The sequence below is a fragment of the Plectropomus leopardus genome, chromosome 18 (genome assembly GCF_026936395.1).
Source record: "Plectropomus leopardus strain MGB_pleo_1.0 chromosome 18, ASM2693639v1, whole genome shotgun sequence".
Classification (NCBI taxonomy): Eukaryota; Metazoa; Chordata; class Actinopteri; order Perciformes; family Serranidae; genus Plectropomus; species Plectropomus leopardus.
In genome coordinates this window covers 6,683,613-6,703,355 of record NC_142193.1, presented here as the reverse complement: position 1 = coordinate 6,703,355, position 19,743 = coordinate 6,683,613, and the positions used below count along the sequence as shown (strand labels likewise).

General features: G+C 39.5%; 1 protein-coding gene and 1 long non-coding RNA gene across 6 annotated transcripts in view; one reads left to right on the top strand and one right to left on the bottom strand.

Moving 5' to 3' along the window:
* The window catches only part of grin2ca (glutamate receptor, ionotropic, N-methyl D-aspartate 2Ca), an 87,545-nt gene extending 68,210 nt beyond the window's left edge, over positions 1–19,335 (top strand). For all 3 annotated transcript variants that reach the window (XM_088069451.1, XM_042505857.2, XM_088069450.1), the window contains 8 exons: positions 4,606–4,774; positions 7,047–7,200; positions 7,933–8,058; positions 11,090–11,319; positions 13,674–13,834; positions 13,951–14,138; positions 15,863–16,095; positions 17,046–19,335. In XM_088069451.1, the coding sequence (XP_087925577.1) occupies positions 4,606–4,774; positions 7,047–7,200; positions 7,933–8,058; positions 11,090–11,319; positions 13,674–13,834; positions 13,951–14,138; positions 15,863–16,095; positions 17,046–18,665 (2,881 nt within the window). In that variant the 3' untranslated portion in view covers positions 18,666–19,335. The remainder of the gene's footprint in view (positions 1–4,605; positions 4,775–7,046; positions 7,201–7,932; positions 8,059–11,089; positions 11,320–13,673; positions 13,835–13,950; positions 14,139–15,862; positions 16,096–17,045) is intronic.
* LOC148186427 (uncharacterized) overlaps positions 1–19,743 on the bottom strand; it is a 178,895-nt gene that overhangs the window by 100,066 nt on the left and 59,086 nt on the right. The window lies entirely within an intron of this gene.

The following is a 19,743-nucleotide window of genomic DNA, read 5'->3' as shown; positions in this document are numbered from 1 at the left end:
GACTGAGATGGATGCAAGGTCACAGTGAGCTTGATCTTTGACCACCAAAATTGAATCAGTCCATTATTGGTTCCAAATGATCGTTTGTGCCAAATTTGAAGAAAGTCTGTCAAGGTGTTCTTGATATATCACATTCACAAAAATGACCTCGACCTTCTACCTATGAACACCAAAAAATATAATCAGGTCATTGCTGAGTCCCAGTGGATGTTTGTGCCAAATTTAAAGAAATTCCCTCAGACACTACGTATAGATAGACTGACCGGAAACAGGCAAATGTACAGTTATTTTGCCACTTAAATAAATGTATTTAAGCGCATTGCCCTTATTGTTTATAAGCAAACATAACAGGAATAAGGGGTTCTTTTGATTATACTGCATGGAAAACAAATTGACAATGTGCCATAGGTTGAAAATCATCATATAACCATAAAACCAATGAATGCTTTTGCTTGACAAAAGACAACTCTTTCTCCAAACCAGAGCAGAGTACAGGGTATTTTGCAAGGCGCCAGACTACAATCTGTGTTTTCTGCCCTCTTTCTGACTCACATCACTGGCGTCATCCTGTTAGTGTGAAACTGAAGGACATTTTCATCCCCACGTTCCTGGTAATCCTGCTGATAAGTAAGGGGAATTCATTTAAACCCTTGCGTCAGCCTCTTTTACTTGGTATGCTGAGCCTGAAACTGTCCGTTTAGCTTCTGCTGCGTGCTCTGTCTGAGGATCGGTACTGTATGTGGACAGGCACGCTGGGTCTGTTGCGTCAGGGTCACTCAGACAGCTTGACATGTGGGAGGTATTACACAGGCACATGTCCTCATTAAAAAGGTTTAGCAAATTGAAGTCCACACCGTATTGGAGTCTGGGTCAGATTGTTTGGTGTTTGGTAGTGAGAGACATGTGGGAACAAATAGATGTCAGTGTGACTCTAAAATACTTAGGAGTTGCAATGGGTTGCATTTTAAAAGTGATACAGCAGTGAGAGATTCGCAGCAGGAGACAAACTGTGACAAAAGATGTGTCAACTGCTGAGGAAACCGGCAGCCCAGTTTTTATGTACTATGCTGTACAACTAGTTAGAATTTGTAAAAATAGTGTACTGGTGCATAGCTCAATACAACATGATGCTGCTGTTATTAGAGTTTGGCTATATTCTAAAAGCTTAACCCTTTGGAAGCTTGGCAAATTAGCTCAATTTCTTTAAAAAACATTGGAAGAAGGCAATTTAAGAGAAAATGAGAAATGACCTAAAAATTAGCAAGAATTTTTGTGTTTTGTGCCAAAAACATGCCAAAAAGAGAAAGTTACAAAAAAAACTTAGAAAATTACTATAATTGTAAATATATAATTATGATAATTATAAACACAGATAAGTTTTAAAAATGCTTCCCTAGCTTTTTAAAAATAATTGTTGAAAAAACAAATTTCTTGAACATTGCAGGACATTTCTTGTCAAGTTGCTCATTGCTTTTTTTCCCTCATATTTTTTTAAAAGAAATCAAACCATTTTCTCAGTGTTCAAGGGTTTAAATACTTGTGAAAAGCATCTTAACGCAGCACAAGGAAAGTGAAGTTGCTCTAGGTGTCAGAGGGTTAATCAACATTTGTTCTCATCAGTAAGGTGGAAGGGTCTTAGTAGTTTGTGGTCTTAATCTTAAGAATCAGAGAGCAACATTAACAACTAACTGGCATTGCTAACAAGCAGAGGTGGGATACAGTCATTGTTTTTCAAGTCACTACTAAGTCTCAAGTCTTTGCACTTATGTTCCAAGTAAAGTCTCAAGTTGAGACATGCAAGTCCTGAGTCAGGTCCCAAGTCCTAAGCTTTATGTTTAAAGTCTTGAATAACAAGTCATAATGCTCACTTCACCAAATGTAACAACAGAGTAACAATACATTACATTTCCAAAAACCATGAATACTTTTTTTTTTTTTTTAATTGTATTTATTTGTTCAAACAAGTGTGTTGGGCGTTGTTGCGTCTCAGTCTGTAGTTTTCAACCTGCACATTTTCCAAACTGCATTTTTTATTTTTTTTGACCGCCAAATAGTTTTCTATGAAAATAAAATATCTTTGGTGACATTTTTCTGGCAAACAGTAACGCAATGTTTTCGGGTTGTCTCCTGCAACTTGACTGGAATCTGTCGGATTGGTTCGCACAGAACTTATCAGACTAATTAAGCGTCAACGTGCTGTGAATGAGTTGTCTTAATGTTAGTTGATTCAGAAAATAGAGGAAAATGAATAGATTTATGGTACCTTTTTTAAAATCACATACGTTTCGACATTTGGGCTTGAAGGAAGGTTTCAAGTATATTTTAGGTCAAAAGGCTGAAATCCAAGTGACGCCACAATGAGTCATTGGTGTTCAAGTCCAAGATAGGTTGCAAGATGGAAGTTGGTAATAGAGCTGGGAATTATTCAGAGCTTTCTGATAATTAATATACCAAACAATCAATTATCAATCAATATAGATCAATTATAATCTATTTGACAGATTAATGGATTACAACAATAACTCTTAGCTGTAGCCCTAATAAGTATTTTGGGAAATGTAACCAAACAAGTGTCTGTTTTTGGCTAATTTGGTAAATGAAGAACCAGAGAAATCATATTAAAAGAAATTTTTGTAGTCTGCATCCTTCCAGACAGACATAAATTCTCCGACTGTTGGCAAACTCACATTCACACCAGAGAATATTGTCACCTTGCCCAAACGTAGTTTATATTAAACAAGCTCTGCTGAATAAAAATGCAAATGAGATGCTCAGACTAACTCAAAGTATGATAAGAACAACTAAAAATGGTAAAACTACATGTTTCCACCAAGATTTTAGTTTGGCAGTGACAAATTAAAGTTGTACCTCCTCTTCAGGTAAACACTGACTATGGCCAAGCTGCCATTAACCAGTCAAAACATTCCAGCACTGAGTTTCACTCCTGTCTGCCATTGTTTGTTTGTGATTAATTTATGCCGGATTTGTTTTGGTCTACCCAGCTGTCCGTCCATCTGTCTGCGGCGTGACACAATGCGCAAGCCTGTAGAGTTGCTCCAACTGTACCTCCTGCAAACCCCCCCCCCCAACACACACACACACACACACACACACACACACACACACACACACACACAAAACACCCTCCCAAATTTTCTGACGTCACAGTCGGTCCTTTTTTCACCTCTGTCAAAAACTGAGGCACTGTATGAGCAATAGCATAAAGAATTAATCCAAATACATTGGTTTCAATGATCTGGATTGGTTTACTAAAATAATCAGATTAGTGGTTACAATGCTTTCATAGCTAATAGTCTATTACGCATGTAGAATGTCCACAATAGGGGGAAAAATGACTTATTAAAGCAGGATTTCCATTTAAGTCAGAAAGTAACCACTGCAAGGTGTTATAAAGTGGATGAGAACTTTTTAATTAATTGATTTTACTGTCGATCATTAAAATAAAATAACGATACAGATAATCAGTAAAATGTTAAAAATTGGCCCCAATAATTGGCCAGGCTGAGAATCTGTCGATCCTTAGTCACAACCATGCGAGATGCAGTCGCGAAACTTAACAGGCATACAACTGATATCAAAATGAAGGTCAAGTTTGAAGGTGGCTGTGTTTCATGTAAGGGAGCCCAAAGCCCACATTTGTTTTAAGTTGCAGATCGCTGTATCACGTGGAGTGAAAGAAGCTGCAAAATAGTCTCCAGTATTCCACATGTGCAGGTTACTATAATTTACCATCTACACTGTAACATTGCAACATTTACTATAATGGATTTGTTTGTGTTAGCATTAAGTTACAGTTGCCATCAAAATGCATGAGTAGGTTAAAGCAAGCACACCATCATGAGGTAGTTTCAGTTTTAGGTTGGATATTTGCTCCTGGAGGAAGGAAATGGGAGGCCATAAACATTTGCTTTTTGTTTTATTTGAGAAACACATTATAGAAGCACTGTAAATAAATAATCACCCCTGGGAACTAAAGATGTCTGCTGAGTCTACCTCCCACCTTCCTTGATATTCAAGCCAGACTTCTCTACACAGGGCGGCTGTATTGCATTATGTTATATCATTTGGGTGTTTTCGATTATTACAGTTATGCTTTAAACCTTTAGTGCTGTTTTGCTTTTCTTTACAGAGGATGCATTTCTTGTAAAATACTGGTGTCAAAACTAAACTGTAGTGGACTGTTGAAGGTTATAACTGATCTGTTCTGCAGATATCAACCCTGATATCCTTAATAATTCACATTATACTGCTTTCTCTTTTTCAAATATGAGCATTGATTATACTGGTATTTCCATATAATATAAATAATTAACTGGATTAGCAGTTGGTGATTTCCCTTCAATTGATAATGTATAATGAGAGTTTAATAGCATCATCTATAACAATGAGAGCTAAGCAGTCTAGGTCAACAGAAAGCGATTATGTTAAGAAACCAGTCCTAACAGTGTCAGAGCAGGAAAGAGTCTGCACTGACCTCTACGTGAATCCTTGAAGAATAAGCTTTACCTTAAATGCTTGTGTTGCCGTTTGGGGTAATCAGAACCATGAAATTCTTGTTTTTTGTCTCTCTCTGTTTGCTTATAGTATTGTGGGTCACACTGAGCCGTACACTAAACTGTGCTGTAAAGGCTTCTGCATCGACATCCTAAAGAAGTTGTCCCGCACCATAAAGTTTTCCTATGACCTCTACCTGGTCACCAACGGCAAGCATGGCAAGCTGGTCCGAGGCATTTGGAACGGGATGATTGGAGAGGTAAGAAGTACCTGCAGCTAGTTTTACATGGCTGCAATCCCAATTCACACTACAGTGACAGTATCATCGCCAAGACTATGAACCAGGTCATTTCTCTGATAGCTGCTTGTCATTATTGTGAACAGCCAGGGGTAAAATATTCTCTGCAAAGATGCAAAAAAAAGATACATGGGAAGGTCTGTTAGGCATTCCTGTAATCAGTGATACAAGACTAAAGGTCATTTGAAATGTTAGATTTAGCTCTGTTACAGTTACTTCATTAGAATTGCATGTCCAGTGCTGAATAAGCTGAACTGAGGGGGGGCGGTGTGTGCGTGTGTGTGTGTGACACTTTCATGGATAGCAAACCAAAGAAAATATGGCCTAAAATGCGCCAGTGCCAGTTTAAGATTAAGATTTTAGTTTTTATTAATAATTCCTATTTAGGATGGAGTAACGAAATCACCTTTGAATTAAGGATGACTCTAAAACTTTTAAAAAAATGTTTGGCTTGTGTTATTCTAAAAAAGGAAAAAAAGAAAGGGAATCTTTCTTTAGCCCATTTTACACTGCCTGTTGCAGTGTAATTGTGCCATTATGCCGCCTCTCTGTTCTATATAATAGCTAAGATTGTGGAGAGTTAGCTCACCTTCAAGGCAACACCGGAGGCAGTAACACCGCCCAAACAAAGATCTGTGTGAACTGGACAGCCGACAGGACAGGAACGTGGGCAGGACAGGTGTGACATTTTGCAACATGTTACGAGTGTGACAGACAGGTGAGAAATTTAAAAACAGCTGACAGAAAATGGTTATTGTTGCCATGTTTAGGTCATTGATACCGTCTAGAAACTGCAGCTGACTTGTATGTCATATGTCACGCCTCTTGCTTCCACAATCCCAGCATACAGTCTGAAATCACACTCTTGTGCAGTATGCCCGCGTTGTTTGATTTGTGTAAAAATGCGAAGACGGTGTAAAGATTGAGCTTCGAAGTGGCCCTATAGCGCAACCTTTATTTACAAAGGGCTTTTGCAATAGACAGCATCAGTTTACTAAAATAATCAGGCCTTATACAGTAAGATCACACCACCTTTTTTAGGAGGAAAACTAAATATTAATGCTAATATCTACTCATTTTTCTTCACATTCACAACTTCATGCCAAAACTAGTGTTGATTAATGTTATCTATGCAAATCTTTGATTTAAACTTGAATTAATTTTTTTATTAGTTTATTACTATTTATTACTTATTACTGTATCTATAACTATAACTTATATAATTTAATCAGAGTACAACCCATTTTTTGATCAATTCTGGGATTGAATTAAAAAAAAAAACATCAAGAAAGTAAAACTTGCATCATTTTCTTTGATGAGTAAAACTGTGTGCACCAGTGATAGATAAGGGTGAAATTAGAGTGAAAGCCTCTTCTTTAGTAAAGAAAATGAAAAAGCAATTTTGAAGTCAAGATTAATGAGTACATGAATAGGTAACAAGGTCACTGTGGTAGGTGAGGGAGGGACGATAGAAGAAAAAGGAGGAGTAGGTGTCCTTGTGAATAATCTCCACAGTCAGAGTGTTCTAGCCAGCCCTCCGCTTGAGGAGTTGGAGGATACAACATTAGTTGGCCTGTTTTTCCCCCTTTTTTTTCAAAAACAGGAAGGCTATTGTGCTCAATGAGGCATCGACCTCTATAGGAGAGCTAATGGCTTGCATGAGGCGGAGTGTCTGGACTGTAAATCTACCAGCTCTCCATCAGTATGATAAACAGTGGTGTGGTGTGGCTGAAAAGGCTGCAGGAGCAGTCACAGGGGCTTTTGAACTGTAGAGCCAGGTTCAGGCATTAGCAAAAATAGCATCACTTTCTATTCAGCCAGAGGCACAGTGATTAATTCCACTTCCTGCTTGTAATATCTGTCAGCAGACGCCTTATGTAATCGGCATTATACTATATGCTGCAATACCTTAAAATGCATTAGAGATGATGGATTAGATGATGGATCGTGCTTTACACAATGCAAGAGTAGGATAAAGGCAAGATCACATTGCCACAGGCTTAGAGTTGAGTCCGTCTGGCTGCCGGGTGCACATTGGAAGACCCAGACAATATGTCACCCTGAGGGACAGAGGGCGAGTGTGTTGACTGCACTGACAGATAAGATTTATTTTAAGAAGTCCAGTATCACACCACGCATTTGCTGCACTATATCCAGTTAATGATAAAACAAATATTGCATTTTCATCTCAAACGAAAAAATATATATGTCTATTGCTTTCCTCCTGCCACAGGTGTTCTACAAACGGGCGGACATGGCCATCGGCTCACTGACCATAAACGAAGAGCGCTCTGAGATTATTGACTTCTCTGTGCCGTTTGTGGAGACAGGTATCAGTGTGATGGTGGCCAGAAGTAACGGGACTGTCTCACCATCTGCCTTTTTAGGTGAGAATACTCCTCTGTGCTTCCCTGAAGTAATCAAGACGTGTCAGCGGATGTCTTTGTCTTTGCTTAAAAAAGTGTCCTGAACTTTGCTGGGGAGCTGAGGAGGGCCAAGTGTTTCACTCACATACAATTTACTGTGATTGCAATGGCACCGTTCCAACCAGTGCCACTGCAATTTATACCTAAAGATGCAATGCACTCCTCTTCTCCCACCTGCTCTCACTTCCTGTTACCTCTCTGCAGAATATTTTTTTAAAAAATCATATATTTATATTTCATTTATATTTATATATTTTTTGATTGAATGTGAATTGTTTCATGCGTGTCATGTGTGTTTTATTCATCAAAACTTCCTTTATTTTATATTGTTATTATGTATTGTCTTGTATGCGGTTTGATTTTAATTGATCAAACATCATTTTTTATGTCCATATATTTTTTCAGAGTTGCAGTTCATGTTCATCTTATTTATTTTTTATAGTAATATGTTCTTTTTAATCTTTTATTTAGAGAATGCACAATAAAGAAGTCCTTTTTAAAGCCCTTTTTTAGTTGTAGAATCTAGGTGCCTTTAAGATAATATGACATACGTCCATGAGAAAGTAGAATTGTTTATCTTAATTTTAGTTTTTCCAGTTTTTGTTATCATTACTAACAGATGAAGTTTGAATCTGGATCGTCTTACTGAGCTCTTCCTATCCTGACTGTGCCCTCTGTCCTTTGTCCCCATAGAACCGTACAGTCCGGCAGTCTGGGTGATGATGTTCGTCATGTGTCTGACTGTCGTTGCCATCACAGTCTTTGTATTTGAATACTGCAGTCCAGTTGGGTACAACCGCAGCCTGGTCAGTGCCAAAGGTGAGTCTCGACTTTCTTTGTTCTTGTAATTTTTTTTTTTTCTTAAACCATCAACCAGGGTTTCCCTCACATTCATTTATTTGTGGCACTATGCCACAATGAAAACATGTGCCGCCACATACTGATTTTCTGTTTCTTGGGCTGGTTTGTGTATTATGGCTGCTGTTGGAATGTATATACCATTCAGTTATGCATTGCTCATAACAGTGCAGAACGTACTTTAGGTAAAAACAGAGCAGCAGAACGCCAGGCACAGTTACACAAAAAACTTAACATTACTTCTGCGTGTCCAAAAGTTTGCTTTCACTCACAACCAACTGTTCCTCCCATCCATCAATCTGATCTGATCTGACCAGCAGATCAACAGATCACTTATCCATCAGAACTCCATAAACTGTAATAACCTGCTGCAGAGGAAAAAATGTGCTGCATTCATAGAGTAGGAAAAAAAACTCTTAATTTAGAGAGTACACACAGACTAATGAGCAAGGATACACATGGTGCACAGCCTTTGGTCTCCCACCAGCTACCGCCACACAAAGATTCTAATTCTGTGGGAAGCTCTAATTTACGTATATAGAAACTAATGCTTTCTTATCAATCTACATTGAAGTTGGAGAATATAGAAGCAGGAGTGTTTTATCTGTTTCACAAATATAACTGCTAAAAGCAAAGTCAATGTAATGACCATTCTGTGGCAAAAACACACTGTAGTCAGGCATCACCAAATGGCTGTTCGTGTTCCAGAACTAGATAGACTGATTGCTCTATCCAGATGAATTGAAAATAATTATATAACTGTCACAGAGCACTCGGTTGCATCTATAGACTTCAGTCAGCTTATTCAATATGCGGCAACAGCCTTACTCGAGTGAGCCAATCAAATTGACTGTTTAACATGTGTAGACTGTTTGCCAGAGAGAACAACAGCAAAAGAGAGATGTCAGAAAGATAACAACATGGAACATAAAGCAACTGACTCTTTTAAGCTACAGACAGTGTCTGAAACTGTTTTCCCTGCTGAAGGAATCGACTCAAAGCTGTGAGTCAGCTGTCTCCACTTTATTAAAATGAAATGGGTTTGCACATTGCATGTACATGAGAATAGAAATAATCCACTAAGTAAACCAATATTCACACTACTAGCAGGACAGCAGTGGTGAAATAACAAAGTATATTTACTTAAGTATTGTTCATGTACTTGTCATTATGGAAGGGTACACTTTGTCAACAGGGGTTTTTATTTTCATGTAAAATGTTAAAATGCATTTTCAAAGATTAGAATGAAAACGCTACTTTTTCTGATTTTGTCATAATGTAGAGGATATGAAGCATTTTTAAATGTGCTTAAATTAATTAATTTCAATATTGGCATCCCTGAACTTCCACATATGGAGGCGGCAAACACTCAAGTCTTCAGAGTCTTGAGGGGATTTAGAGAACATGTGAAATCCAAGCCTATTTACAGTGACCACATATTGGATCAATGCCTGGAAAATTGAGATAGTGCAGTTTCATTTCGGAGCCATGTGGTCTATGAAACATCATATAATGGATGAAGAAAGGCCAAAGGGGGTTCGCTCATGGCTTGGCTTCTCGTCTCTGGAAGTATTTCAGGAGGTTTTGCATACAAGATGCCAATATTTATAGCAATGTCAAAAGGGGCATCAAATTGGTTGTATACTTTTGAGCTTTGCCATGTAACTGAGTTTTACATGAACTAACTTATCCTCCAGACTACGAAAAAGACAGCTGCTTCCATAATACTTTGTGTTTTTGACACTTGATGTCTAGTTAAGGATGTAAGCTCTCTTCATCATAATGGCAACACTGACATATTCCAATTCACTATGAAGTAATACACCAATAACTCCTGGATACCCAGTAGATTGACTCATTTTGGTACCACATTGTGTGCAAAGAGTGAGCGTGTGTCTGGCGGTGTGTGCCGGTGACAGTGAGGATGCAGCGACCACAGCAGAGAGTATGAAGTTAAAAACAACAGTGCAGTGTGAATAGTTAAGGCTGTTTGTCCGTGAGTAAATTCTACAACCCCTCTAGATCCAAGCAAACCTCCTGTGTCTTGCTTTACACCTACTGGTTAAAGTGAAGGGAGTTAACCCCAAAGTTAAGTTGGTTTAGTTTTTATTGATTATGTGCATATATTATGTGAATTTGATTGTGTTCTGTATTAATTCATATTTATATATCTAAGTCTACTTTAATCTCTTAAAACTGAATATATTTAATTTCAAGTTTAAATTTGCTTTTTTGTAGTAAGAAAAAAAATTGATGCCATTGTCCATCTTTTTAAAAATAGTATTAGTTTAGACACTGTCTAGGCACCAATTCTAAAAGTATCATTTTGGCACCAGTATTGGAAAAAACCTAACTGATATGCAACCCTGGCCATCGTATAGTTATGAGTATATCAGGGTTCCCACATGTCCTTAAAAAGTCTTAAAAGGCATTGGATTCATAGTAAATATAAGGCTTTAATTGGTATTGAAATGTCTTTAATCAATATTTCAAAAGTCTTAGAAATGCTAGAAATGTAAGTAGTATTTTGAGTATGAGTATGAGCCTATTTTTTAACACTGCATTGTAAAATCTCAAAATAAATGGTAACACCTAATTTTTATTTTTTTAAATTTTTTTTTGTTTCAACAAAAATTTTAAAGAAAACTCTGAAACAAATCCAGGTATTTCCCCCTTCGAACCAGGTCTGACTTTTTCACCGGAGTCAAATGTTTTATGTAACATTAAGCATTTGGGTAAACTTGCCCTTAACTTTAAGGTAAAAAAAGAGGACTCTTGTTTTGCTTTGCTTTGTTTTGTTTGTTTGTGGGTTTTTTTGTTTTCAGTTTTGCTTACTGTAAAATTGGTCTTAAATTTCATCCCTGGTGACATTAAAAAGTCTTAAATCTAACTTGCCTTAAGCTGTAGGGGCCCTGGTGTATGTTCTAAAACACTGTCAAGCATGTACAGAGTGTTATCGAGTTCTGTCCACTCTTTGTTCCATCCTCTCTAGATCCTGGAGGTCCCACCTTCACTATTGGGAAGTCAGTGTGGCTGCTGTGGGGAATCGTCTTCAACAACTCTGTCCCCATTGAGAATCCAAAGGGAACCACCAGTAAGATCATGGTTCTGGTCTGGGCTTTCTTTGCCGTAATCTTCCTGGCTTCCTACACAGCCAACCTTGCAGCTTTTATGATCCAGGAGCAGTACATCGACACGGTCTCTGGACTCAGTGACAAAAAGGTACAGAGCTCTGTTTGTCATTGACAGTCCTGTGTGTGTGTGTGTGTGTGTGTGTGTTGTCAAGCGTGTTGTTGTGTTTGATGTACAGCTTAGGAAAAACACAAAGTGGTCTATTTTGAGTGTGTAAACAGTGTGAGGTAGAGCTATGACAGGGAAAATATCTGGAAGTGTCAATGTCATGGCTCTGACTTTTCCCTTTTCCCGCTAAATATAAAAAAGGTTGAGAGAGTAATTGGAGAAATTGAATTACATCCCCGGATTCTTTAGATGGGGTCGCCTGTGAAAAGTCTATGAAATGTATTACACAAGTGGATTTTCTGGGCAGGCGGTGATTACAATTTTTGGTATTATCTCATGCGTATTTGTCTGGCCTGAGGATGTGTTTTATAGGAGTATTGACAAGGAAATCCATGTTAAACCGCCAGCACAAGAAATGGTTTGTGGAATCTTTGCTCGCAGGCAACTGAAGGGATTAAAGAGGCATTTGGGGAAAAGACCAAGCTGTCCACTGCTCATTACGATTCTGGCAAAGTCATTTACAATTCCCGTCTCATTATACATTAACTCCCAGTATGCAGAGAAAGAAAGTGAGCCATTTTGACAGCATGTCCGTAGATTATTGAACACCATTCTGCATGGTGGCATGGAGGGAATGCAGAGCTGAACTGCTGTTTGTCCAGCTGTGAAGAACCCTTCAGGTTAAGTAAATGTAAATGAGGTACAAGATGAAGTCACAGAGAGTGACCTTGTATCAGAGTAGGGAGTGATGAAGATGAGCTGAGATGCTCTAAGGACACTGCTCTGTGTAAAGGCAGATGATTACCTCATCCCTACAGTGTAGACACTTCACTTATAAGTCCTTGCGATGGGGTAACACATCATGTTAACTCTGACATCACCCAATCTCTTTCAATCCGCCATTTGTGTCCGATTCACTACATCTCTGTCCTATATAGCTAAGTGACTGCTGTGCAGAAAACGTTTCAGTGGCTTGCTGCCAGAATATAACAACACATAGGCCACATGGAAGGATCTAACAAATACTACAGTTGGCGTTTGGTTAAACAGTCAATGTTTTCTTTGTTTGGAGTCTCAAAAGACAGCATGTGGTCTTGCAAATAATCAGTGTTCCCTCTCAGACATCAAGGTCAAAGTAGCAGGATGTTGTTGAAGCACTGCAAAACCTTTTAGAGAGGAGGTAGTAGCATGTGCTTGGTTGTACAAAGTGACTAACACCACAGAGAGCAGTTTGCATTCCATTTCCTACTAACAATCATCCTTGGTTTCTTTTATTTATCAACACAATTAGTCTGCAACCCTAACCAAGTAGCTTTAGTTGCCAAAACCCAACCTTAACAGTGGTACCATTTCTCAATCTTGATTGTTTTGGTTTGAGTTATATGAAATATAATGGAAGGAAGTCTTGGACAGAAATGGGGACACAGACACACCATGGGAACTTCAAAGTGAAGGTGTGTCTTAAAGTTGAAGATATGTATCAATTTTTACTTTGCATCGATATTATTGGAAATTTGATCATTAAACAGATATGTCCATCCTGATAAATCTATTGTTATACCCCTGACCTCTATAGCAAATATTGCTAACACTCGGCAACTCGCACCAAAACAATCGATATTTATAAATAGTACTTCAGGCAGCAGGAAAAAATATGCACTTTTGACTTTGAGGTGAATTGTCCTTTTCAGGTTTGATATCAGAATGCAGAGAAGGTCTGTCTCATTTTCAGGATTTCCGTAGAATTTCTCATACATAAACTTAAGTTTGAATTGTCCCACTGCTAATGTACGAAGAACAGATTTGCATAAGGTTAATGAAAAAGTGCAATTTTGTCGACTGTATTTCCATTCCGTCTCACTTCCTGTCCTCACAGCTAATTAAACGCATATAGTACTGCCAAAAGCAAAAGGATAAATTGTTCATTTCTTATTGAGGACAAGGAAAGCATCAAGGATATTTGGATTTATTTAAACACTGTTTCTGGCTGTTTGGTCTTTGAATTGTAGAGTTGAATGTGTAAATTAATAGACCAAGAGGCCTGCAGGATAACTAGCACAGAGGCACAGCGCAGAGACACTTGGGATTCAGAATCCACAGGAAGGCCAAGGTGGTGAATGTCATTGTATTAATACCTCAGACTTTATATATATATATACTGTATATCTATATATAAGCCTTCTAGATGACAGAAAAGAGCCCATATTGAAGTCAAAAAACAACCATCTGGGTGATGGGACAAACTGAATTTGATTATATATCCAATAACATGTGCGATCAATCACTATCACAGAAAATTGTGTCGTTCTCAACCCTGATTGTATCTCTCTCGACAGTTTCAAAAGCCACAGGAGCAGTATCCTCCGTTCCGCTTTGGTACAGTCCCAAATGGCAGCACAGAGCGCAACATAAGGAGTAACTACCCCGAGATGCACTCCCACATGGTCAAATACAACCAGAAGGGAGTGGAGGATGCCCTTAACAGCCTCAAAACAGGGTAGGTGTCAGCCAAGGCTCGTAAAAATATATTTACAGAGGAGCCGGGAGGAGAGGCGGAGCCAAACAGTTATATAATGGCCACCTGAGTAAAAATACTTTTCTTTACCCTGCTAGGAAACTGGATGCCTTTATCTATGATGCTGCTGTGCTGAATTACATGGCTGGCAAAGATGAGGGCTGCAAGCTGGTGACCATTGGCAGTGGGAAAGTGTTTGCCACCACTGGTTATGGCATTGCCCTGCAGAAGGATTCACGATGGAAACGCCCTATCGACCTGGCTCTGCTCCAGTTCCTGGCTGATGGTAATTTTTTTTTCATATATATACAAGAGATGTTGATTTTCATACAATATTGCCAGTATTGCTATAGTAACTGAATTTGCCCAGCCTCTCTAAACATACAATAACATGAAAAGGTGGAAATGGGTATGGAAATAGGGTACAAAATATTAAAGTACAACTCATATAAATGAGAGAGACGTCATAAATGCATGTCGATGAAACAAAAATTCATGAGGTGATTCAAAATGTGACACTTATTCTGCTAACCAAAGCTCCTCTGGCGAGTTATTGTGAAGCCTCAGCCAGAAAGCCCAGTCACCTTTGGCAGACATATGCAATAGATAGTACGAGGAATAATATAGCACAATGCATAATATGCCAAACTGAGGGGCCATATACAAAGTGCTGTGGTATTATTACTTTTTAAAGAGACCAGCAGCAGTAAAATCATGGGATTTAAACACAAACTCATTTTAGTCAGGAAGAGTGAGACACTGGCCGGAGTATACACACTAAAAATTAAAATAGGGGAAATATTAAATATTCCAAATGTGGCTGCCATAAAGAAGATGTGCTGCATTTTATTGCTCAAATTTATTTAAAAACAAACCGATAACAGCTTGAAGCTGTACATTAGAAGGTGCTTTGGTCCCGGATTTGTTGTTTCACCAGTAGGTCCTCTAACATTACGGAAATATTGCTTTAACTGACTAATGCTAATAAAAAAAACTTTTCTAACTAATCAAGGTCTCAAACTTGACAAACTATTACCATATTGATTAGCAACAGAGTATGTAATAGCATGTATGATGTGAAATTGGAAACTCATACGCCCACATTTTTTGCCAACTTTCTGAGATGTTGAAGGGGCATTCACATGAACTTTCCAAATTGGGAACTAATTTTCCCGATGACATGAATGCAAGGCTAATAACTTAGTAGATCACTGCTAGCTTTATCCTAAGCAAGAATGCCATGTTTGTTTTTAGCAAAGTTTAAATGAAGAAGAGGAAACAGAAAAAAAAACTTTCTTCTAGAATTTCAGTCTATAAAGTATATTAAAAAATTACAATATTATATTGTGAGATTGGATATTTGGGCTGAAGAAAAAATGAAATATGTTACATTGTGATATATTCAGTATCAACATGTGCCTTGCCGAATACATTAACTACCAACATTTTGTCATTATATTAGCAGAAAACATAATCTGGCCAGCATTATGTTTCCTCCAAAACTGCTGGCTTATAAAATTGTTGTCTTTTTAGACATGCCATTAGTGTTTTCCTTTTTTGATTGTGAACTACTGATAATCATATCTCTACAGTCTTTAAACTGGTCACAACAAGTACATGCAAAACTGGTGGCAAGAAGTAGCAACTAGATGTAGTTTTTTTTTTTTCAGGGGCCACCAGATTAAAACATGGTAACCTTTCCTTATACAAGTTATTTCAGTGCATTTGTAGCAGCTTTGATTTGCTGCAGAACAACTGCTGTCTACTAAACAAAAAAGAATAAAAATAGTAAGCGATCAGGACTGGTTTTGGACTCACTAAATCACAAACTCTGCATCCTCAAACAGTTGTATCTGGAGTGTTGTTGATTTGAGAGAATTTCATTATCCCATGCAAATGCATTTCATGAGAGTTTCGAGGGTGTTTCATTACTCACTCAAAAGTCCCCCAAATAATACCAATGTTATGCAAATGGGGCTTGAATCTGTATTCTGTGCTCCTCACACACAGGTGACACACAGAAGCTGCAGACCGTCTGGCTCACGGGCATCTGCCGTAATGAGAAGAAAGAGGTGATGAGCAGTAAGCTGGACATTGACAACATGGCGGGAGTCTTTTACATGTTGCTTGTGGCCATGGGCCTGAGCCTGCTGGTTTTCGCTTGGGAACATCTGCTCTACTGGAAACTACGACACTCGGTCCGCAAATCAGAGCGCCTGGACTTCCTCCTGGCCATCAGCAGAGTAAGTCATTCTTAAAAAGAAAACACTGAAGTAAACATATGATATAAAAATTGTTGGTATATGAAATTAAAGAGGTAAATCAAACACCATAGCTGTAAAAAATGTATAAATCCATCAATGCTTGGCTTCTTTGTTTGTAAATAAATAACAGCTCAAGTTGTGAAAGTTGAGGATAAGGTCTCATTTTATAGCATCCACTGAGTTGTGTTAAAGTTTATTCAATGCCACCAAAGTAACAAAACACTTTTTGCAGACAGAAGTTGCAGAGAATGTAATATTTACTTTTGTGATGGCCTTGCTACATGGGGGGAAAAATGTGGTTGTAAAGTCTGCTGCTGCTTCAGAGATATCCTTCAAGACTTAACTTTAGAAATATTGGCAATGCTGTAAGTCAAATCAGTACACAGCCAGAATGGGTCAAGGGCAGCAACAATAAAAACAGATAGTAAAATCAAATGAGCTTAAAGCAATAAAAGGACTTCATGGATACTTGCTGAAATATTGTGATGCCTGAATTTAAATTGCCCCATTAAAAAATCTTCATCTGTGTGTCGACAGCACTGAGAGGTGAGATTAAGTATTACAAACATACACAATTTGAAAGTGAAATAAAGCTGGCAGGAAAAAACGGAGAAACTAATGTTGTGAGTGTGTGATCAGCAACTCACTCGTTTATATGACTGAGCTGTTTTTAAAGATCAAGCGTGCGCAAACATTTCAAACACAGCGAAACAACAATATATCTTTTTCTGCAATGACAGTTTTCCATGTAATAGTTTCTGCCTCATTTGCACAGTGAGTTAATAGAAATTTTATAGCAATTGACCAAAACTATTCATGGTGAGTGTAGCTAAACATGATTGAAACCTTCGGGAGTTCACTGTCGTTGGTTCACTCTGGTATCTGATAAGGCTTAAAAATCGTGATTTCACCCTTTCGTTTCTTTGCAGGGCATCTACAGCTGCTTTAACGGAGTCGAGCAAACTGACCGTAATGGAAGCATGCCGAGTCCGGACGTCACGACCAACTACACACAAGCCAATATGCTAAAGATGCTGAAGACAGCCAAAGACATGGTGTCCTCTGCCAGAGTGGAGAACTCTCTAGACAATGCCACCAAAACAATAGAGAACTGGAGCAGGCGAGGGGGCGACAATGTGAGGGTTGGCCTGCCACCCAGAGTGACGACCACAGACATGACTCATGGCCGTCTGCCCTATATATCCAGCATCACAGACAACCACTCGCCATACCCTCAGAGGGCCCTCACACCAACCTTCCCGATTCATTATGGGGACAGCGCTACCCAGCCCCTCCTGGATAAGCCCAGAGTGGTGACCCGGCCCACCCCGCTCCGCTACACGCTGCCGACCCGCAACACCCAGCATGTTTTAGAAAGGACTCTGCCCATCTCCAGCCTCAGCAGTCCTCACATCGCCATGCGGGACCCTGTCACCCCCAGTTCTTCAAACCCCCACCACAGCAGCAGGCTGTATGTGGAGAACCAGCCCCGGCACCCCACATCCCCGTTTGTTCCTTACAGGGAGTTCCAGGTGCCAGATATCTACGTGGAGCACAAAGGACCACTGAGGAGGAAGTTTAGTTACCCCCCTGACTGTGTGAGCCGGAGGAGGCGGTCCCATAGTTATGTGTTTGATGCTGCAGACCCCAGAGTGAGAGGTGACTATGATGAACCTCGATCTTGCCTTGCTGAGTTGAGGGCCAATCACCTCCTGAACAACCAAGCCCCTGTTGCTGCTGCCATGTCCTGCACAGCAGGACACTACCCAGGTGGCAGCACGAGCTGCAACTCCTGTATGAAGTCTTATCTGGAGCCTGAGATGGATGACATACCGCTCCTGGGGAAGGACAAACTCAACCGCCGCGCCTCATTCCTCAAAGCCACATGGGGCAACGACAGGATCCATCAGGTAGATGAAACAAAGCCCTCAACATCCACTTCCTCCACCCGCGTAGACATGCCTGACCTGTTTCCTCGGGTGGTAGTGGCAAACCCAAAGCCCCACAAGCTATACGGCAGCCTGGGGCACAACCTGTCCTGTTACCCCTTGGCTGCTGAGCCTGCATACTTGGACCCAGCCCACATGGGCTCCTACCCCTACAAGCAAAAGCTCAAGTACTCTGAGTCCACCCGGCTGCCCTCTTACAGGGAAGCCATCCTGCAAAATGCCGCTGCCCTGCGCCGCTCCTCCTCCACAGTGGTGCACAGACACTACTCTACCTACCTGAACTCGTACACAGATTTACCAGTGTATGTGGGGCCACTGGCCCAGGGACCATCCCAGTTCTATGGCAGTTCCAAGGACATGTGCCACTTGTTTCCCTGTACAAGCCACTGCCCAGATAACGCAGCAATGTTGCCTCGTATGAATGACAGGCAAGTGGTTTACCACAACAATATGTTTGGGGCCTACGATGGCACAGGAAAGAGGGAAGACCCAGGTTCTGGGAGTAGAGAGCGTAGGCAGGTGTTGGTGGCGCGCAGAGTCAACAGTCCCTATGTGCCAAAGCCCTGGGGCAGGGTATCCAGCCTGGAGTCTGAGGTCTGAGCCCCCATCCTTAGGGGACCTCCACTAGGCTTTCAAACTAAGCCCTTTTGATGAGGGGCACGCCTGGGGGTTCTCCTCTCAGCCTCTGGTTAAAGCAAAAAGTAAACTCTACACCGATAAGTGTATTTGAGAGTGTTGGCTCTCAATTATCAGTGCAATAATCTTGGGCAGCGACATGTAAAGGAGAAGACACTTACAAGCAAATTACTGCTGGGACTTTGTAAGCCAAACTTAAAATACTAATAAAAGAAAAGGAAATGTTGAAAAGTATTTAATACATAAGAATTTAACCTGTTGATTGTTATTTAAAGGATTTTTAAATGCTGTGTTGCTATGTGAAAGAATTCTGGGAGACAATATACTGTAGCCTCTCGATCTGATTATGACTTGAGACATTTCTTTTTTTTTTCTTTTTTTTCTTTTTCGTCATTTCAGTACCCACCATTTCAATTGAGATATAAATGATTAAGATAATTTTGTGATCAACCCACTGACATGTCGTCTTTGGATTTTCTAAGTCCGTAACCTTGGGTCCGCTGCTCTGAGGCTTTCTGCTCCATTGGTCATTCATGTAATTTGAGCGGGATTTTAAAAAGGGAAAACCATAAGAACGTATCACATGTATTTCCATTGTTACACTACCCTTTAATAAAGAACAAGGTCATCTCAAGGGCCTTTTGGAATGATCTGTCATCTCAATCTATATGTTAAACACGCTCTCACATCTATGAGCGTGATAATGAATGTGACTCTCTATCGTACACACAATCTATTATATCAATCTGGAAACTCTCACAGAATGGATGATTATGTGAATATGGTTCATGTTCAAAGCTGACATTGAGACCTTGGACACTGTGCTACAACAAAGTGCTTCAAGACATTAAAAGGTACAGTCAAGATAGATAAAACTGAAGCCAGCAGTTCACTTGAAATGCAGTAGAGAGCAAGAACATGTCAGTTATGGAGCAGATAATAAAGTAATGCACATTAAAATCACAAAAGCACAAGGTCTGAATGAGAAAAGCGGATCTTCTGAAATATGATATCACGTTGATAAACAGCAGATGTTTATCAG